The sequence below is a fragment of the Nelusetta ayraudi genome, unplaced genomic scaffold, assembly GCF_046127955.1.
Source record: "Nelusetta ayraudi isolate G7.1 ecotype Tasmania unplaced genomic scaffold, CSIRO-AGI_Nayr_v1 ptg000052l, whole genome shotgun sequence".
In the NCBI taxonomy this organism is placed as follows: Eukaryota; Metazoa; Chordata; class Actinopteri; order Tetraodontiformes; family Monacanthidae; genus Nelusetta; species Nelusetta ayraudi.
The window spans coordinates 3179205-3201139 of NW_027466102.1; the positions used below are offsets into that span (position 1 = coordinate 3179205).

Sequence of the window (21935 nt, forward strand, 5' to 3'; positions counted from 1 at the left end):
GCTACATATCTGAGATATATTCTATCATTTGTTTGAGGACCAGCTGAGGCAAAAAAATGTGATTTAAAAAATGGAAAACTATACATACATACCTACATTTTCAATACCCACGTCACTCCACTTCACTCCATTCCTGAGCCTCTCCCAGCTGTCATAGGGAGAAGGCAGGGTGACACTCTGGTCAAATCGACGGGCCACATCGGGACAAACAACCATTCACACTCACGTACACACCTACGGACAATTTAGAGTTTCCAATTCACCTCACATGCATGTTTTTGGAGTGTGGGAGGAAGCCGGAGAACCCGGAGAGAACTCACGGGGAACAGGTAGAACGTGCAAACTCCACACAGGAAGGTCCCAGGCCCGGAATCAAACCCACAACCTTCTTGCTGTGAGGCGGCAGTGCTAACCACTGTGCCACTGTGTCGCCCACATACATACATGTGTATACATATATATGTATACACACATAATATATGTATACTGTATATTACATGTTTTTGTACCACACCTCACCCTCAGCGCTGCCGCTCAGGCGGCCTCCTCCAGGACCCATAGTGAAAAAAGAGGGCACATCCACTGAATTTCTATCTCTTCAGGCGATCGGTGTTACCTCACTGTGGTCAGCCCCATTTGTCTCTCCAACGCGCTGCACCAGTAGCAGCTAATTGGTTTATATTGTGGAGCGATCCCTTGAAAATTCAACCTGCTGGGAAATAGATGAGCCTCAGATTTTCTCTCCTGTTACAGGCAGTGAAGGGAGGAGTTGTGATGGGGACGGGCGGGCGGGGGGGGGTTGGAACTCTTTCTGTCAAGTATTACAAGTAGTAATGTGCGCCCCAAACTATCTTTGTCGGCCAGCGAGTGTCTCAATTGATTTTGCTGGTAAACGTGTGCGCAAGACGGATGCAGATAATTGCCACTGTCCTCTGCGTGTCCCCTTACACACTCCTTCCATTCAGGGCCACATCTACAAGCTGATGAAAAGCGACAGCTACGCACGCTTCCTGCGTTCCAATTTGTACCAAGACCTGCTGATAGCAAGAAAGAAAGTAGGTGTCGTCGTCTTTTTGGTAAAATTCAGGCTGTGTTTTACTCTATGGCATTAGAAATGACTTATGTGTAATAAGTCAGATTTTAAAATTGTTGTTGATCAGGCAAACACGTGCGCTTCAATCTATTTTTTCTCCCCCTTTATGTTCCCCTTTGACTCCTCAGCCTGAAACAGAGCAGGGACGGCGCACCTCCCTGGAGAAGTTCACACGCAGTGTGGTGAGTGTCCCGTTGCTTCTAAACAGCCCTCATTAAAGTGGAAATGATGGTGCCCGCTGCATGCCGTATTTGTCAGAGCTCAGCCTCCAGGGTAAAAGACGTTGAATTGCTGCAGCTCCACAATGCAGGATGTTGTTGGATTGAAAGGCCAATATTTAATCTGTTCTCACATCTTTATTTTCCTCATCCCAAATCATGCAGAGCAGCTTCCTAAAATAAATTTGGTGGGGGCGGGGGGTGGGGGGGGAACAGATCTCCGGATAACTGCATATTTAACTCTTTTTGCAGCTTTTACTCTTTGTCAGTCTGGATGAAGTCTATGATCTTGTGCTTTTACTTTTAAAATATTTGAGTTAATGGTCGTAATGAGTCTTCTGCATTTTTTTTTTTAGTAATGCAAACATTATGTGTGGGAAAAAAAGCGACACGCAGAACTTCTCCAATGTCTTGTCCCTTAATGGTGCCAAGTAATGGGCCGTGTTCTCCGTGATGACTTTCGAGGAAAAGATTAGCTGTCAGGAGTGGGAGGTGCTGGGCGGGGCCAGTTGTTCACCACTCTGATTAAACTGTCAAGTTTCATAAGCATAGACAGGGAATTGTTCTCTTGCGCTATTGCACGGTCACCTCATGTTTTTAGCCTTGAATTTAATTGCCAATTACAGACCTTCATTGAGTTGTTCCTGAAATCACAGAGGGATGACAGGAAGTCGCCGGATGATCTCTTTCAAACAGTTGCACAAAACCACAAACAATCTGTTTCGGATACACTGAAAAACATTCTGCAACTGTACAGTGCTGTGACTGCTGCTGTGTCAAAACGTCAATCCCACCTGCTACTTTTATCAGCAAATTTACTTGTTCATTATACCCATTATTAGCTCTTTCTATTTTATTTTTTTTTATTTCAGAGTGCAGCAGTGCAGGCTAAGTGACTAATTATAAAACAGCATATTTGGCCCTCTATTTCACATCTTCCCACGAGGACAGAAGCTGAACAGCTGGGTCTCTAGAGGGGTCGACACACAACTGTCTGGGGTGTGTTGTAAGTTAAGTGGGAAAAGCTCATTCCCCAAACTGCACATTTTTTTAGCACACAATTTCTAAAAATGTAGCACGGGATAAAGAGGCAAAGGAGGGAGCAACTTTATTTTTCTTGTCCTTGTTTACTGGCAGATTGGAGATGTACTGTATATTTAGCGTAATGCAGGACCTTTGATCTTTCAAGCCGAGTAGGGCATTCACCTCTCATGGAGGCTGACGTGCGGGAAATGTCAAGACAAGATCCAGCATCACTTGTTGTGTCAGGGAACTGCTCAGTGTCACCGGAGTTCCTTGACATTTTCTTAACCTTTCAGCCGGCTCTTAACATGACAGCACTTTGACAGCGGTTCCCCTCAACGCTCACCCCCACCCTTCCACCTCTCGCTCTTTACTCTCCAAACAGGGCAAGTCGCTGACGGGCAAGCGTCTGACGGGCCTCATGCAGTCGTCCTGACGTGGTCTTGACGGAGAGTGAGAGGGACTGTCCGCAGAGGAGCTGCTTACGACTGGGGTGCTGGTGGAGAAGACACCAGGTTGTTTGGGTGTAGCCGCAGGGGCCAAAAAAATAAAACAAAATTAATAAAATCTGCTTTTCAGACCGCCAGTGGGTCTGGATCACCTGAGATCAACTCAAAGAGGACTGACATCATGCAATAATGAGCAGACCTGAGCTCAGCGCAGCCACAGTGTCGAGGACAAACGCTACTGTCCTCATAAAATTTGTACTCCTGCAGTCTCCTGCTTGACAGGCTGCTCCCCTCCCCTCCATCTCACTCGTGTTAGCGCAGTAGCCGTGGAGGCGATATAAACATGGAATGCTTGAGACTTAGACTAATGCTGTAGCTAGATGTTTTATGTCACATCATTCAGAGGACGGACGGGCTGGCTCACAAGAAACACAGACTGCTGCTTGATCATGATGCCATCCAGTGGAGAAGATGGAGAATTGCGCCAATGTTTCATCAAGAGTTCATTTATGGAATAGCTCAAGATCAATCGCCTATGTGTGACCTGCTGGGGGCTTGTTTTGTGTGTTTACATTTCATATGTTTATTACAACATGATTTATGCCATGCTAATCCAGGGTGATTGTAATCTTATTATTCCTTTTGCTAACACCTGTTCCAGCTGATTTAAGAAAATAAAACTTTTTATCTGCCCCCCCCTCCCCTTCTCCACCACCCTATATGGTTTGCAAGAATGACTACAATAACCTGCTCAGATGATGTCACATGGTGTAAAATCCAGGTTCAGTCGATTCAAACTGTAAGTGTATTCCCCCCCCTACCCATTGTCCAAGCTCAATAGACTGAAGTTTTGGAAAGGTAAGATTTTATGACTTCAATGAGCAACATATTCTTTTGAACATTCCTACTCAGACGTCCACAACGGTTCGATAAAATAACCTTCAAGCTGTACAACACCAACTGTAAAAAAGACCACTGTAATAAAGAGAATGCTCAATCCTGGGTTGTTTTTTTTTCTTTTCCTCTTTTTCCTTGTAGCTCTTAAGTCCCTTCTATTTGAGTACAGCATTATGAGGCCCTGTAAGCAGTGAGAGGGTGGAGTCTATAAATTGAGCTGACAACCTTCTTATCTTCTTCAGTCTGTTGGACATGGCTGAGTGAAACATCGAGTAGAGGCTTGACAGCGAAAAGCTTGGCTTTTTCTGTGAGTATCACCCTTTTAGCGAGTTTATAATGTATGCTGGTCTCCCGGAAGTGCTTGGACGTGGTGGAGTTTTTCAGCAACCAGACAGTGTGATTGCAGGACAGCTGTGGCTAATCTCTGACACTGAGCCCATTTTCTTCCAGTCAAAGTCAAAAACACACGTCTGCTAGAGTTTATCGAATTACATTTTAGCCGTTGCACTCCTTTGCAGCTGAGTTATAAAGCTAACTAGCTGACTTAACCTTAGCATCCAGTCCTGGCACTATGTAATTGATGACATCTGTTCCTGTAAGTCTTTTGTCTTTTGCAGAAACGAGGGCACCAATGGGTTTTTTTTTTCCACGTAATATCAAATTCTTTTGTTGTTTTTTTTCCAACAACATTTCTCACCAGCCACCGCACAAGTCTTTAATTTTTAAGGACAGAGTTTTTTTCTTCTCCATCTCTTACACTAATAGGGAGCCACATGTCGACTATGGTCAATGCAATTTCATGCTTCCTTTCAGAATTTAAGAAGTGTTAAGGCCACACGACCAGCCCATGCCACACTGATGGGAATCTGTTCATCGAATGATGTGTACATGGTAACGAACGATTCTTTATGAATGTTCTTTTTTTCTTGTTTTCCAGTATTCTGCAGCACATCAACCAGAAAGAACACACCTTCTGTCACACAAATGCCAGTTTCCCCCTTTTAATTGAATCATCCTCTATCTTTTAGTGTCCATGATTTCTGAGCTGCTGGTTCCAGTCAGCTAGTGAGGTGTTGCATTGTTAATTTCCGTATGTGTGCAGGTAAAGATTTTGTCTGAACCAATTCCTTGGTTTGTCTTTTATAATTCTAAGGGGTTTTTGATCAGAACTTTGTATTCATTTTTTCCATCTTGTTTCAACACGTAACAAGCATATCTGGTTTGGAGTAAGTTTATGCATCTTATTACAAGTATCAAGAAAATTGAGAAAAGCTGACTGTATATGTATTCTTCTAGTTCATAGACTTAACCTATTTATACGCGCCCTGTAATATTTCAGCCAAGTGTGTTGGGCTTCTTTTTTTTTTTACCGAATAGCCTGTGTGAGACAAACCTTGAAAAAAACCAAACAAGGAGTATGTTTTCTGGAAAACTATACAAACATACACAAAAGCAATAAAGTTAAACAGCAAACAATCAGAAGAAATTTAAAGAAATCTATGAATTTGAATGGCTGGTGCCAACAGCAATATCAACAGACAGAAGAAAACTGTCAGAAAATGATCTTGAAGACTGAAGACAAGAAAAAACAGTTCAAAAATAAAAACAGAATATGATGTTGGACTTCTTGGATTTGCCTTCCGCAACTCTGTCTCTGTAACAGCACAAGGAAATTACTTTCAAGGCTTTAGGAAATAGTTTGTGCCGAGGAGAGGACAAATGTCTCACCATTACTCCACAGTCTGGCTTCATCACCTTCTACATCACCTTCAGGTCCTTCTGTGGGTCAACAATGAATGGACGGACAGCAACAAAACAGAATGCAGTTGTTACACACAAAGCACAGGTCTAGTACAAGTCAGGCAATGCACACAATGAAAGCATGACCTTGAATAAAGGCACTTCTTCAGGCTTCCTGAAATATTTTTGATGACGCTGCTCTCGCTGCCGTCTTCTGCAGTGGTGATGGTCAGTGAGGCTCCAGTCTGATCAGGTTCTCCAGGGTGCAGGTTGTGCAGGGAAGTTTCAGGTACATCTGGTGGACAGAAATCAGAAGACCAGTCACTACAACAACTTCAATGCAGGGGAAAAAATTAAACTGTGAGTGGCATCACTACAGGGAATTAAATGAGGGTAAAACATCCTCCACAAGGTTTGATGGAACCTTACACTAAGGCCTGCATCTGCCAACTAAACACCAACAAACGTGGTACAATTTAATGACCACTAGTAGGCATCACTGGAGTTCTCATGGTTCCCTACATTAAGATATGACAAAGAAACAGTGAAACTGTTGGCTGAACACAATTTATTTATTGCGCGGCTTCGGTCATACTTGACAAGTAAATCATTACGCAAAATAGCAGCATATAAAGACACATTAAGAGACATTTAGGTTGACTTTGAATGAATAAATAAATAAATAAATAAAATAAATAAATAAAATAAAAAAAACAACTTGTTCAAACAGCAGTATTATCGGTGTGGTTCTGAACAGAGGACCAGATGCCCTTTATTAGCATATAATATGCCAACATCTGTGTTGACTCTTTTTTTGTTTTTATTTTTGTTTTGTTTTTAACAGCCAAACTGGCAGCCGTGACAGCAAACTACGCAGTTTCCATCAATTTGTTTAATTTTTGTTTTTAAAATGGACGCATGTATTGTGGTAACCGTAACAACAACACTCTTGTTGTGAATCCCTTTTGGTCGTCATTACACTTGACTTGGTCATGAATTAACCATTGCGTTTTATTGTCAGACAGGTCATTTGGAAGCCAGAATTAACATACACACACCGTGACTGTCAAGGCAGACTCAACACAGCTCAACACGGCACAATTTTTTTTTAAGATTATTATCAACCATCGAGTTAACAGTTCAATCTGACCAGACTCCAGTTCCTTCAAACTTTCTAAACGAAACAGATGAAGGCAGCGATTTTAGCAACGCGCGGACAGGGATGGAATATGAATGAACTTCGCTCCAATTTGCAACCTTCACTGACGACGCTGAAGTTGGCACCACATTCGCAGCGGTGATTCTGGTTTCGATTCCACCTTAAAAAAAAAAAAAAATCCCGCTATTTGACCACTAGATGGCTGTGCTGATCCCAACACTGTTCAACATATAAAATTCAGCGAATCATTATGTCTATTTTGAGGTAGATTGTTGACTAAATTATACAGTGGAAATGGACATGTGAGGTATCATTGGAAAGCCAGGGATGTCTACTATCACAATCAGCTGAGACATTTCACGGGAAATCATTTTTGACCATTTGGGGGGACTTCAAAGTTGGAGCCTTTGCCATTCACAGTATGTTTTTCTTTCATCTTTGACAAGGATTATTTCAAAATCTATACAGTAAAATTTGACAAGTGAGGTATCATTGGAAAGCCAGGGATGTCTAATACCACTATCAAAATCATTTTTGCCCCTTTGGGGCGACTTCAAAGTAGGCAAATTTGTCATTCACATTACTGTATTTCTCATTTTTGACAAGGATTAATTAAAAAGGTATACAATAAAATTTGACATGTGAGGCATCATTGGACAGATGAAAAATATTGTAATGTGAATGGCAAAGTTGCCTACTTTGAAGTCCCCCCAAAAGGCCAAAAATGCTGAGCTGATTGTGATAATAGAGCTCACAGGCTTTCCAATGATACCTCACATGTCAAATATTACTGTATAGATTTTGAGATAATCCACTTGAAAAATGAAAAATATCGCAATGTCAATGGCAAAGTTGTCTACTTTGGAGTCCCCCCTAAAGGCCAAAAATGATTTCCCGTGAAATGTCTAACCCTAATTCAACTTCATCCAAGTATTTTTTTTTTTCATTTAAAGTGACAGTGTACATTGATCACATGATCAGCATCAATTGCACCAGATTTAGTCAAAGGTTATTCCTGTGGCCTTATCCTCTGTTAGCGCCCCCTATTCATAAACTGCAGTCTGGGACATAGATAGATGACATATTCTTTTTTATTGAAGATGATTCAGGGAAGTGAGACTCTTACCATGCACAGAACTGACCAGATTCTTTCCACAGCTGGAGGTGAAATTAAGGTTTCAGTCTTGTCCTTGGTCCATGTACGGACTGGACAATCAACCACGCTACCCTGCTGGCTCCATCCACCACAAAGTGCTGAAGCTCTTGAGATCCTGTGGTACCGCAGTGATCAAGATTATTCCCACATCATGGTGTACATGGAGAGGAAAATAGTGTATGCAGGCCAGAACTCACAGTATGAGGGCCGGGTTTCATTCGCACAGCAGAAACTCCTCAGGTCTGGTGTCAGTCAGCAGCTGGCTTCTGGTCTCCAGCTCCTCAAACATCTCCTGCTCAGTGGCTGATGTCATGATTTCATGTGGAAACATTTTCACAACATAGTAGCATATGGACATTTATTGGAGACAAAAGTTGAAATAGGCATGTATGATAAACTCTCCAAGGCAGTTGTGATATCTCTGTTAAATAAACACTATTGACTTCCATCCAGCTGCATGGGTGGCTTTCACTGTGCTGCCCATCACCATCCTGGCTGCACTTGGCGTGTTGTGGTTCAAGAGGAGAGGTAAACCCTGATTGGACATCATATTTCTATTGTTATAAATATAAAGTGCCCCAAAAATCCCACTGTGTGCTCAGATGACTGATGAGTTTCTCTTTGTAATCAGTAAAATCAAAATCATCTTCTGTTTCAGAGATATTCACCAGTAAAGGGAAGATTGAAGAGAATCAATGCAATGGAGGTAAATAGGAGTGCACATTTTATTCCCTCACATCAGTGATTGTGATGAGTGTTTGTTTTGATTCTGAATGTTTCGTTTAAAGCAATAAAAGAAATAGAAAAGTACTTTGAATGAGTCAAACCAGTGAATTCAGCTTCTGTTGTTTCTGTGTGTGTCCACCAGGGAAAGACCAGCCTTGATTAGGTGAGTCTCACTCTGGAGATAATGAGTCTGGTCAGCATCTTTGCCTCAACCTTCTTTCTGTCTAGAGCTAAAGTAACATTGAAAAAGCACAGATATTGAAAGAAAAGTAGGGTGAACGAACCTCCAACATTTTCTCTATTCGTTCCACTCCGACCGTTGTAGTCCTTGGTGCTTCGGTAGTCGTCCGGCATTTTTTTTATTTCTCCAGACACTGTTTCGCCGTACTGCGACTGCCACCGGCTTGCGAAACCAGGAAGGCTTTTCATTGCGTGTCGCTCCGTCCGTCCAGCTCTCTTTGAGCTTTTTCTTCGGCCAAAGAGAACAGAAACGTCTGTAGTTCTTCGTTCGCCCATGGTACAGTTTCATAAGCTTTTCAGTTTTTAATACGTGTTAATGTAAAAATCCACACGCGGGGCATTTAAAAATGGCGGTTTTGGTCTTTCGTGAAAGACTACCTTTGGCCAATCAGTGCCATGCACGTTGCTACGTCACCCTTATGGTCTCAGCTCTGCTCGCTTCGAACCCCAACGAGGCAGGTACCAAATTCCTAACCCCTGGGACCGTGCTGGGGCTCGTGGAAATGCCTGATTACTGACCCGTACCGTACCGAGATGTTACCTCGCGAGCCTAAGGAAAAACGCCTGCAGGCGGAGGCAGGGGAAGGGACCGACAGAGGCTAGCAAGGTACTGAAGATTAGCCGCTTAGTGCGAGCTTCTTAAATGGAAGTTTGTCAGGTTTTTCCCCTTTAGAAGCAAGCCACATATTGTGTCTCTTTCCACAACAAGACATTTGCTTTTATCACTCTCCTCGTCATATTCGAAAAAGTACCGCTGCGTGAGTCGTTCATTAACCTACTGCTATGAAAGAGGGGTGACGCCACACAACGCGAGGTGCATTTAGGTGCTGCTGTGTAAAACTAAAACTAGTTTTAGCTTCAAGTCCTGTCCACGACTTGAAGCTGAACTTCAAGTCGTGGACAGGAAATGATGCTCACACTGTCACACTGATGTTTTCTTCTCTAACCTTTTCTCTGCTCCAGAGGTTGATGGTCTGCAGGAGCTCCTACAGCAGCATAAGATCAGTCTGGAGAGGAGATGTGAAAGTGTGACTGAAGGTGAAGAAGCAGGAAGTCAAACCCTCCTCAACAGCATCTACACTGAGCTCTACATCACTGAGGGACTGAGTGAGGAGGTCAACGGACACCATGAGATCAGGCAGAGACCAAGAAGATCCTCCACGACCGTCCAATCAGGTGCAGCCAGATCTTTGAAGCCTCACCTGAGCAGCAGGGACTCAGAGTCAGAGTGGTGCTGACCAACGGCGTCGCTGGGGTTGGAAAAACCTTCTCAGTGAAGAAGTTCACTCTGGACTGGGCCCATGGCCTGGGGAACCAGGACCTTCATCTGGTGGTTCCTCTCTCATTCAGGGAGCTCAACTTGGTCAAAGAGCAGCACTACAGTCTTCTGGAGCTGCTCCATGTTTTCCATCCAACGTTAGAGAAGCTCCCAGCAGAGCAGCTGCATGTCTGCAAACTTCTCTTCATCTTGGACGGCCTGGATGAAAGAAGACTGGCTCTGGACTTTGAGAAGAACCAGGTGGTGACTTACGTCACTCAGAAGAAGTCAGTCAGTGTCCTGCTAACAAACCTGATCAGAGGAGATATGCTTCCCTCGGCTCTGCTGTGGATAACTTCCAGACCTGCAGCAGCCAATCAGATCCCTCCGTCATATGTGGACAGGCTGACAGAAGTACGAGGCTTCACCGATGACCAGAAGGAGGAGTATTTCAGGAGGAGTTTCAGAGATAGAGAAGATGTGTCCAGCAGGATCATCTCCCACATCAAGGCCTCCAGGAGCCTCCACATCATGTGTGAGATCCCGGTCTTCTGCTGGATCACTGCCACAGTTCTGGAGAGCATGTTGAGCTCAGAGCAGAGAGGAGAGCTGCCCAAGACCCTGACTGACATGTACTCACACTTCCTGGTCCAGACCAGGAGGAAGCAGCACAAGTATGGAGGAGGTCCACAGGAGCTGACGGAGGCTGACAGGGATCTTCTTCTGAAGCTGGGCCAGCTGGCATTTGAACATCTGGAGAGTGGAAACATCATGTTCTACAGTGAAGACCTGGAGAAGTGTGGTCTCAGTGTGACTGACGCCTCTGTGTACTCAGGAGTTTGTACAGAGATCTTCAGAGGAGAGAGTGTGATCTTCCACAAAACCATCTCCTGCTTCGTTCATCTGAGCGTCCAGGAGTTTCTGGCTTCAGTCTACATCTTGCACTGTCACACCAACAGGAAGACAACAGGAGATGATCAATCTGGAAAATCCCTGGTTGAGTTCCTGAGGAGGATGATGGTGAAATCCCTGCAGAGTCCAAACGGTCACCTGGACTTGTTTGTTCGCTTTCTCCATGGACTCACTCTGGAATCCAACCAGAGACTCTTAGGAAGCCTGCTGGGTCTCACTGACAACCATCCAGGAACCTGACAGAAGGTCATCAACAACCTGAAGGAGATGAACACTGGTGATGTTTCTCCTGACAGAAGCATCAACATCTTTCACTGTCTGCTGGAGGTGAAGGATCAGTCAGTGCATCAGGAGGTCCAAGAGTTCCTGCAGTCAGAGAACAAATCAGAGAAGGAACTCTCAGCCATCCAGTGTTCAGCTCTGGCCTACATGCTGCAGATGTCAGAGGAGGTTCTGGAGGAGTTGAACCTGATGAAGTACAAGACAACCATGGAGGGAAGATTGAGACTGATTCCAGCTGTGAGGAACTGCAGGAAGGCTGTGATACGTTTAGGGTACGTAAACATTGTGTGCACGGTATTTTATTTTGAAAATTGCTTTTATTTAGAAAATTAACCAAATTTTCTCATCTTTCTTTGAGTGACTTCCTGTCCAGTTTGATGCGATCGCTTGTGGCTCGTGCACAAAATAGGCCAGACATTGAAACGATCACTGCACAGCGGCGAAGGTGCTCGCCGCTTAGAATCTGGCGTGAACGACACCATAAAAAAAATGAGTGCTGTTAAAAGGAGTTTGCGTTAATGCGTTATTAACACATTCACTTCGACAGCCCTAACAAAAACATATATGGTTTTCATCCTGAAACCTAGAAAACTAAGTTTGTCCAAAAAAAATCATGAAAAAGAAAAACTTCACTATCAGCTGGACACACTGTAGCAGCCCACTTGGAATTACTTGCAAAGGGTTTTTACGGGTGTTCTTTTATTCTTCTTCTCCTCCTAATCCTTCACGTTTTGACACTGTGAAAACTAATAAACAAACAAAAAACAAAACTAAATACAATGACGTGGTGTCATGCTTCAGCAAACAATACAAATCATATTTACATCTTTTGAATCAATAAACAATTATCCACCATAAACTCAATGTTTCACATTAAATACATCAATAAACTTTGCCTACCTCCTTCCGCTTTCCAAGGGTGCTAAACTTGAACTCAATCTGCTAAACCTTTAGCTTCGACACTTCGTGATGATGCTCCTTACATAAGATAACCAACAAAAAAAACGTAAGGCAAGCCACAGTGACACAAGAGTAACACATTACGTTAGAAGTAGATTTTACATGTTTTACCGACTCTGAAGTGAGATGGAGCATGTTGCTTTCCGAGGCAGGAGCAAACTTTCTTCGGCAAAGTGGAAATAGGCGGTTTTCAAAATAAAGGCACAAACGAAAAACGGTAACACAACAACACTTCAAAATAAAATCATTTACACTCCCACCAAATTCTGTGACAATGAATGAACAAATACACAAAGAGCAAATGAATTGTACAGAATTTCTTGACATAATACATGGATAACTTCACATTAAACTCTCAAAAGTGTGTAGGTGAAATCATAATAATTGGTAAAGACATGTGTTTGACTATTGTGGCCCTTTGTTTAAATCAATTTTCAAGAAGAAGCACACATTTTTGAATTGGTCTCTCGATAATGGAAGGTTTGGAGGAAGGATTTTGTTTCCTTTGAAACCTTTGCTCTCCAACTTGCACTCTAACTCGACGGACTAAGCCGTCACTCTCTTGAACAGCCTCCACCACTCGTCCTAATTGCCAATGATTTCTCGGAAGGTTATCATCGTTAATTATGACAATTTGTCTTGTCGATATGTTGAGCAAGTACTCCTTTTTCCAGCGACCCCAGAATTGTTCAACCAGGTACTCGACTCTCCTCCATCTCTTTGTAGCATATACATCTTCCTTCACAAATACCCCAGGGGGCGGAAGAGCAACCTTCGATTTCATCATGATGAGGTGATTCGGTGTTAAAGGTTCTAATGCATGTGGATCATTGATTCCATTGCCTCATATAACAGTGTTCGTAAAGAGGCGTCATCAAGTCGGCCTGAGCTCTGGGCGAAGGTGGCATTCAACACGTTTCTCACAGTCCTGATTTGCCGTTCCCAAACACCACCTGCGTGACTGGCAGAAGGGGCATTGAAGACAAATTCACACTGCATTTCAGACAGGAAATTCTCCAGTAGCTTAGTGTCGCATTGTTTAAGTGCTTCCCTAAACTAATTTCTGGCACCGACAAAGTTAGAACCTTGGTCACAGCGCAGTTGTCGGACAGCTCCTCTGATGCTGATGAAGCATCTCAATTCGTTAATGAATGAGTCTGTTGATAAATCTTCGAGCATTTCTATATGGACAGCTCTAGAGTATAGACAGGTAAATATCAAACCATATCTTTTGTATTCCTTGCGAGCTTTCTTTGCAATGAACGGAACAAAGCAGTCCATGCCGCTATATGTAAAAGGTGCTGAGGCTTCAAGACGTTCTTTGGGAAGTTCAGCCATTCGTTGGCTTTCTGTTGGCCGTCGAAGTTTTCTGCAAAGCACACAGTCGTGTATCAATTTAGTGACCAATTTGCTCCCACCAATGAGCCAGAATCCGTTTGTTCTAAGCTCCATTTGTGTCTGGCTTCGACCTTGATGGCACGTCTTGGCATGGTCGTGGGACACAATCAGCTTAGTAATGGGACTGTTACCTGGTAAAATGACTGGGTGCTTAACTTTATGGCAGAGAGATGACTGGTTTAATCTCCCACCAACACAGAGAAGGTCTTCTGACCATATGGGATCAAGATTGAAGAGAGAGCTTGAGTTTGGAAGGTTTTTTCCACTTTGAAGCGTCTTCATCTCACGGGGAAAAGCCTGCTGCTGTGCGATTTTAATGACTGCCTCCGCAGCCCTCTCACGTTCTTCAACAGTGACATGTTCACCATGTTGTTTTGGTTTAGACGTCAACCTCTTGATTCTTGCAACCACCTTTACCAATGTTGTCCAAGAGGAAAGGTGATTGAAGTGCTTGAGAATATCATTGCAGTTATTGACTTCGGTTGCAAGCACTTGAATTATCTTGACTTCAGGGTCTCCCACGAGCAATTCAGCTGGGCCGCTGGGTGTTGGATTTAATTCACGCTTCCAGAGAAACTTTGGCCCTTGGAGCCAATTTGTTGAGCGGATGTTTGACGCATGCAGACCTCGGGATGCATGATCTGCTGGGTTCTCTGAGGTGTCTACATAATACCACTGACTGGGATCACTAATTTTTCTTATCAGATGAACACGGTTTGCAACAAATATGTGAAATCTACGAGCATCATTGTTGATGTATCCAAGCACAACTCGCGAATCAGTCCAGAATAATTCTTGATCGATTTTCATGTCAAGTTCCTTCTTTAACATGACACTTAATTTGGCGGAAACCACGGCTGCCGAGAGTTCAAGTCTTGGGATACTTGTAACCTTTGATGGTGCGACTCTTGCCTTTGCCATGACGAGACAACAATGGACTTCATCCTTGTCATTTTTATACCTGAGATAAGAACACGCACCATAACTTGCACAGCTGGCATCTGAAAAGTGGTGTAGTTCTACTCTGACGATGTTATGGAAGTCATGTGGGTGGTAACATCTCGGAATTGAGATTTCTTTCAACGTGAGAAGATCAATCATCCATTCCTCCCACCGTGGCGTAATATCTTCTGGGAGTGGGTCATCCCAACCAATACCTCTATGACAAAGCTCTTGAAGAATACGTTTTCCACATAGACTGAATGGAGCAATGAATCCGAGTGGATCTAGAGAGAAGCAATTACAGATAAACAATCACGGCGGGTTGAAGGCTGACCCTTCAAGCTGATGTTAAAACTGAAAGTGTCATCTTTGGTCGACCACTGAATACCAAGCGCCCTTTCTGAAGGTGCTGGATCCAATCCAATAGTGGAGTAGTAGTAGTGGAGTGTAGCAGCTACAGATGATATTTGAATATGCGTGCGTGATACTGTTAAGCAAACAATTACAGCATCTTAGAAAAGAAATAAGCAGGTAAAGCATAAAGAATGTGGCAGAAAGTTAGAAAAAAGCTTCAAAAATATAAGTCAAGTTAAAAGCATTTTTACTTTGTCCTTTTTGGTTGAACAAAATTTTAAATGCACAGTTAACTTGTGTATTTTAATTCATTTGACTCTGTATTTGATGTATTAATATGTGGGAAATCCTCTCCTCTTTGCACCTTCTTCCTTCCACTTACTCTAACTGCACGCATCCACTCTAACCATGGAAGGGCGGAGCTCAGAGTCTATATAGGAAGTCAGCTAAACAGTGTCACACCCTCTTCTTGAGAACAAAGGAGCTGGCTGGCCTCATGTCGGAAGTCGCAGCATTATTGATTGAACCGAGTACCTGCGATGTGAGTTTATTTCATTTCTGTGTATTTAAAATCTGATTTACGTGCTGCCTGTTTACATTCTGATAGTTATTCCTTATTTAAAGAACAATTGATTGTTTGGAATAGATAGCCTTTGTTGGATTGTTAGAATATTGACCCTTTGTTATCTTATTTCTGTTTTTGTCAGAGAAACCAGTTCAAACAAATTCCAAAGACAATAAATGATTGGACCACATCAACTGCCTTCACCTAACTGTTTTAATAGACAGACCCGTTGTGTTGATCACCTCCTGGAACCCGGGCGTTTAATTAGTCTTCCATTTACGCACTGAATATTTTTCAAACATTTGGCCCAAGTTGGAAACAACAAATTCAAATATGTTCACATTTGCACAAATGAAATACATAGACGTTGTCAAGTTAGTGTGTATGTTTTAAATTTTAATATGTCCACAGTGATGCAAACGTATACAGTAAAAAGTGTATTCCTTACAATTTAAAGAAAGAAGAACATTTTATCCAGATGAAAAATCAAACACATTTCCTACAAATGTAGAATGGTAGATTTAATTGCAGTTACGTCCACAGACTCTTCGGTGGGGTCTATTTGCTGAATTCACAAACAGCTGAAAACCAACCTCAGTCTGACTTGAGGGCTTGTGCCACTGTCTGTGGGACTCGGCTGAGGTAGTACTCGTGGTTTCGTAGTGTGGCTAGAACTCCTGCAGAGTTCATGTGCTTCACACTGGCATGGTAGCTGTACGGCTTGCCATGCATGTCGGTCAGCTTACCTGGAGAAGAAAAGAGTCAGTAAAAGTGGATATATATATATTACAAAAAAAGAAAATGTTTAGACAGTGATTTTAAGGCTGATCTGACTGTACCGCCAACTGCAGTGAGAATAGCTTCAGGAGCACAGGTGTCCCACTTTTTGCACCCAGGACTGGCGAAGACGTATGCAGAGGCCCGTCCTTCAACAAGCTGAATTATCTATCGAGAGATCATTCCACAAAATGTGACATTTTAGAACATTAGCAAATTGATAAAGTCTCTGCAAAACAGACTAACAGAGCTTTAGCTGTCCAAAAAAAAACAAGAAACTCTTGTTTCCTTTATTTCCCACTTATTGGGAAGGGACAAAACCAAGCGCTATATAAAAAGTGACACGTGTCAATAACCCGAGAGAGGTATTGGAACCCTTGGTGATATCCAAAAGGCATTTGTGTTTTAGTGCAGTGGTTTTCAAAGTGGGGGCCGCAGAGAATTGGAGAGAAGATAAGAAAAAATGCAAATAAATAATAAACTCAAATTATCTTTTGATTATTATTATCGAATATAATCAAATTATTGTTTAATCGTTATTTATTTTTTTTAAATATAATCTATAATAATATAGTATGATTGCCTGCCAGTCAAAAATATATTTCATGGCGTTGTGTGTGTGACGAGCCAGTTTGTGGCATTTATCAAGGGGATTTACTCCTCAAGCCAGCCAGGTAGTGCAAAATGGACGGGTTTGTGACCAAAGAGTCCAAAGGAACAGACAGAGTCCAGCTGTGGAAGACACAATCATGGCAATGATTGTCAACATTTTAGTTGATATTATTGTTGACAAATGTAACAATTATTGCATAACAACTAAAAGTAAAAAAAAAAAAAAAAAAAAAAAAAGAAAGAAAAATTCTAAAAGTTGATGTTTGATGTTGATTGTCTGTTGGTTTGCTAAATGGGTCCGCAGCCAGATAGTAATGCTGTTGGGTGGGGGCCAAGGAGTGGAAAAGTTTGAGAGCCCCTGTTTTAGTGCACAGTTTCAGAAAAAGTGGAGCAAGCAAACATGTAAAAGCAGCTTTAATGTCTGAGGGGCTGGCTGTCAGGTTAGAAACACATTATTAGAAAACATTGATAAAAAATTATTTGTGCCTAGAATAGGACCATTGTTAAATTCTATAAAAGGTAAATGTCTGTATTAAGTGCTTGTTCTGACCCTGTACCAGGTCGCAGTGAAAGAGAGAATTGGGGAAAAAAAGAGGTCGTCGTCAGAGAATTGTAAAAAAAAAAGTGGAATTGCGGGAAATTGAGCTGAAGTTAAAGTTTAAAAGAACAGCAGAGGGATGTAAGTGGAAAGAAAAAAAAGATCAGAGATGACAGCGTTGTAACAGTTGGCTTTAAACCTGCTCTTAAACCCCATAACAGAAGAACCAGGCGGCCTGATCAGGAGGATTGGGTTGCGCCTACTCAACCCATCTGTAAAAAAAACGTTTAAAAGCCATGACCAGGCTATGCAAGTCCTCCACCTCACCTTGTTGCCGGCGCCACCCACTCTGACGACCTCATGAGGCTCCATGGCGTCCACGCAATCAATCACCACCTTGTTGCTGTGGGAGCGCGTGGTGGTGACGATGCGTCGATCGCCCGCCACTTCTTGCAGCTGAAAGCCGAAGGCGCCCAACGTTGTCACCCCCCACATGGTCCTCCCCAACTGTGCTCCAGCTCCGCTCTGACAAGTGAGATGAAAAATGTTAAAAAATTAATAAATGAAAAGGAGATTTACATACTTTTTAGGATGGAAAGGGGTTTGGTGGGTGGTTGTAAGGCTGTAACGTGTACCTGATAGTTGTAGAACGGCTGGTTGATAACACCCGCTATGGCTTTGCCTTGGTACGCGATACCAATGAGCACCGTCACATTATCCAGGAGGCCTAGTGGGAGGATACAGCAGAGTGTTAGATTGGACAAGTCGCAACATTCCGTTTCACCTTCACGTAACTCGTCAACAATTGTTTCTTATGTTGGCTGGTGACGCATGCAGCTGTACTGAGGAACATGCTGAGCAGGAGGTAAAGGAGAGTTAGTTATTTGGAATGTCATCTTTCTAGCAGTTTCCTGCCGTTTCCGTCCCGTACGGAGGGTCGTGCTGGGAGGCCGAGGGACGTCCAGCCCTCTGTGCGGGATCTGGGCCTCCGTGACGTGGCAGAGAAGCTTTGACGCTGGGTCAGCGGAGAGGGGTAGGCAGAGAGCAAAAGCGAGGTTAAATAAGTTGGAAAAGATTTTTTTTTAAAAAGAGGGAATCGTAGAAAGAATTTCAGGGTGAACGGAATGGATTATGTTGGCAAATCCAACATTGTTTAAAATGTACAGTGGGGCCACTATATTTTTATATATACAAAATAGTGGCACAAGTGGAAACTGAAAGGCTACAGTGTGGTAACAGTGGGGTGCTACGCATTGTTATGAGAGACAACGAACGACAAACAGCATTGACAAACAGTGTAGGCCCTACACTGAGGTCCCAGAGGAAGGAGAAGAAAACAGGTCTGTTTGAGTGGTACATGTTGGTGCTGTGTTAAAACCTGAGCCAAAATATGTTTCCATGTAAGCATTTGTAGCTTGACAGATTTATATCTTGACATTATCTTTATTAAAATGACCAGCTTTAAAATGAACACACCATGAATGGACTCTGACTTAAAAAAAATTTAACAACACTGATATGTGATCTAACTTATTCAATGGCGGTTTACAGGGTAAGTCAGAGTGTAACTACTTGACATACAAAAGAAAACCCTACAAAGTGTGGCTTAACTTGGAAAAGATTACTCGACAAGGTTCAGGGTGCAGAGCTGTGTCACAGACAGCTAATCAGTGCTGCCAGCAGACGACGCAGATAGTGATTTATAAATTTACTCGGGGAGTTCCTCACAAAGAACTGTATATAGTCTGTACTGCGCCAAGAGCAAAGGCATTTTGCGGTGCTCACCCTTCACACACTAACGCATAAAAAAAGGCGCTTGTTACGCAAGCTTACCTTCGGTGTATTCCTTTGTGCCGTCCAGAGGATCTACCCACACGACGAGCTGAGAGTCAAAGGAAGTGCAAGCGCAGAATGAAAGACGGCGTTAATCACTCAGCAGCAGGTAGGTTTGCTTTACATAGTCACAGAGCTGCTGGGGACCTTATAGAATATTTTTGAAAAGCCAACATAATGACTCATATTTGTTAAGGTGCAAGAACTTGCAGGTATCATACTCTTCCCATAAAAAAAAAAAAAACTTTGTAAAAGTGATAAAAAAAAAAAATAAAAAAAAAAAATCACACCAGTTGTTGACGCCCTCTCTCTACAACTAGTCTACTTTTATAACTTTTAGAATGGGTTTTGAGTCCACGAGCAGCTTACCTCCTCCTCTTTCACCTCGCTGTACTCTGCCGGACACGACATCTGGAGGATTTCCTCTGATTGGCTGTTTTCAATGAGGTCTTCACCTATCTCCTCAGCTGGTAGGTCCTAATGTAGACAGTGGCACACGTCATCAGCAAACTTTCACGCTCCTTTTGCACCATAAAAAAAAAACAACAAAAGCAAAACCTAATGGGCTGTTTGGCATCAAACACGCTAACCTCCTCTCCAATGATGGTCACTTTGGGGAAACGTCTGGAAAGTGACGCACAGATGCTCTGTTGCGCCAGTCTGTCTGCCAGGGTCTGCAGGTCGTTGGCTCCAGTCTGTGCAGAGGCAATGCGGTTTTCTTTCATTGGCATTGTTGTACAGCAAGCAACACTCACACATTGTCAAATGTGTTTTTTGTTTTTTTTTTAATATACTCATTACACATGATTTTTTTTTTTATCTCACCTTTTCCACAATTCCAAGCTCTCCGGTGTGAAGCACCTTCCTCACGATGGCGCCTGCCTTTTCTGCCACAGTGTAGGCAGAGGCCACCAGGCGCATCACTACAGCAGGGCTCCCAGACATGTCCTAAAAACAGAGATGCATTTTTGTAGGTGGAAAGAAAATGTATACAGTGTATATACTGTGGCTGCCACCAGAATTAGAGGGGTTTGAGATTTAAATCTATTAAAGAGAAATTTGGTAATTAAGGTGTCACAGACTCGATCATCCAACAAGGAGTGTTTCTCCAAATGCAGTGCATTTAATTTACTTATCTATAGCACCTTTTTAAGAGGGGAAGAATTAAACACAAACTCGCATAACCACTGTCGGTCATATTAAACTATGACTATTAAATAGGGCCACCTCATCGTACAAGCCTGCTGCAGGTTCCAAAGGACACTGATATTGCTCCGGTCATGCTCAGAGGAGAAAATGAAAATAAAAATAAAAAACAAAAATATTGACAGTGGAGGTGAAGCAGCCTTTAGTGACACTTGGAATTGGCAAATTGGTACTATACAATACATGCAGCACTGGTTCAGTCAGACGATATTTACATGTCGTATCATGAAAGAGGCTATTATTTATTTGTTTATTTTAACACCTCCTTTAGTAAGAACACTGACCGATGAGCGCTTGATTGGTACAGAGTGGCGGCGACTAGCGTCAGTATTTTATAGAAATAAGAGATACTAAAAAGGTAAATTACTGTGGAAAAGAGGTCCCACCCACCATATAAATCAAAAAACTTTATATTTCAAGTTATGCAAGAACTAGAAACCAGCGTCGCAAACAAAAGGTAAACACATGAGAAGCAGGCAGCAGGAAGACTGAAGGCACATTTTCATTGAAGGCGGCTGAGCACGATTTCGTTACCCAAAAAAAAAAAAGAATCCCTGTTATTAGTGGTGAGAAGTAGATGTGTTACTCACTTGGCGTTGATGTTGCTGGCTACTAGCAGTTCTCTCGACACGGTCACCAACTTGAATGCGAGGCGTAGGAAGTGGGGGAAAGATCTTTCTGCCCGAGTAGTCAAGAAAGATGCCTGCCGAAAACCCACGTATTGTGTGTTGGCCACCCCACCGCGTCAGCTCTGACTTTCACGAAGCGCTTAGAAAGTGAAAAAATAAAAAGTCAAAAAATATGCTCATGTAATACTAATTAGGTCAAGTGACAAGTCGTTATCCTGACACAGGCTCGAAAGAGAAGCCCCAGCAACTACATTAATCTTACTGGCAAACGCGGAAGTACAATGCCGTTAAATCTCACTCATGTTGCACTGTGAAATCTCTGTCTGCGTGTGACAGACATGCTAAAATTACGGGTCCAAATGTCCGCCGGGTTTGCTACGTCTTGACTACACCACTACTACTACTACTACTACTACTACTACTACTACTACTACTACTACTTAATTATTATTATTAAAAATTAATAATAATAATAATAATAATAATAATAATAATAATAATAATAATAATAATAATAGCATTAGACACTTTTATTATCTGCTCAATAATAATAATAATAATAATAATAATAATAATAATAATAATAATAATAATAATAATAATAATAGACACTTTTATTGTCTGTTTTATTAGTTGGTTTCCAATAAAGGAAATACAAATTTGTTTACTTTTTTTTGTTTTAAAGAGCGTCCTAAAACGTATAAATCTTTCTATAAGATATGTACACACCTATCGGGCATAACAACATTACCATCTGCTTGGTCCCCCTTTACTGCCAAAAACAGCCCTGACCAATCAACCAATCACAATTAGCCCTCAAACATCTCATATGTCTCAACAACTAATGGGTTGCATGATGAAGTGATAACTAGCGTTATTCGCTGAACCTGTCAGTGGTCATAATATCACGCTTGATATAGCTGTAAACACTTACCTTGTCAGAGCAACACCAAACTAAATAAGATACT

General features: G+C 42.3%; 3 protein-coding genes and 1 long non-coding RNA gene across 6 annotated transcripts in view; 2 read left to right on the forward strand and 2 right to left on the reverse strand.

The window, feature by feature from the left end:
• Positions 1–3783, forward strand: part of LOC142896253 (regulator of G-protein signaling 6-like) — an 81830-nt gene extending 78047 nt beyond the window's left edge. The window contains exons 16-18 of the mRNA XM_076037835.1: positions 966–1055; positions 1222–1275; positions 2720–3783. Of these exons, the coding sequence (XP_075893950.1) occupies positions 966–1055; positions 1222–1275; positions 2720–2770 (195 nt within the window). The 3' untranslated portion in view covers positions 2771–3783. The remainder of the gene's footprint in view (positions 1–965; positions 1056–1221; positions 1276–2719) is intronic.
• Positions 3784–5034: 1251 nt separating this feature from the next.
• On the reverse strand, positions 5035–6684 carry LOC142896204 (uncharacterized). 2 transcript variants are annotated; one of them, XR_012928310.1, is made up of 3 exons: positions 6571–6684; positions 5415–5715; positions 5035–5334 (listed from the first exon to the last, which is right to left on the reverse strand). It is a non-coding gene; the product is annotated as an uncharacterized LOC142896204 (long non-coding RNA). The 2 variants fall into 2 exon arrangements; XR_012928309.1 differs by having other exon boundaries at positions 5035–5715.
• Positions 6685–9639: 2955 nt separating this feature from the next.
• LOC142896257 (protein NLRC3-like) overlaps positions 9640–21935 on the forward strand; it is a 243361-nt gene continuing 231065 nt past the window's right edge. The window contains exon 1 of the mRNA XM_076037839.1: positions 9640–11425. Within this exon, the coding sequence (XP_075893954.1) occupies positions 10287–11111 (825 nt within the window). The 5' untranslated portion in view covers positions 9640–10286 and the 3' untranslated portion in view covers positions 11112–11425. The remainder of the gene's footprint in view (positions 11426–21935) is intronic.
• On the reverse strand, positions 15748–21089 carry bpnt1 (bisphosphate nucleotidase 1). Of its 2 annotated transcripts, XM_076037837.1 has the most exons (10): positions 20929–21089; positions 19958–20080; positions 19723–19827; positions 19502–19609; positions 19133–19181; positions 18231–18314; positions 17935–18026; positions 17627–17824; positions 16207–16317; positions 15748–16113 (listed from the first exon to the last, which is right to left on the reverse strand). In XM_076037837.1, exons 2-10 carry the CDS (start codon positions 20075–20077, stop codon positions 15967–15969), a joined length of 1014 nt encoding a protein of 337 aa, XP_075893952.1. In that variant the 5' UTR covers positions 20078–20080; positions 20929–21089; the 3' UTR covers positions 15748–15966. The 2 variants fall into 2 exon arrangements, with proteins under 2 accessions (XP_075893952.1, XP_075893953.1); XM_076037838.1 differs by lacking the exon at positions 18231–18314.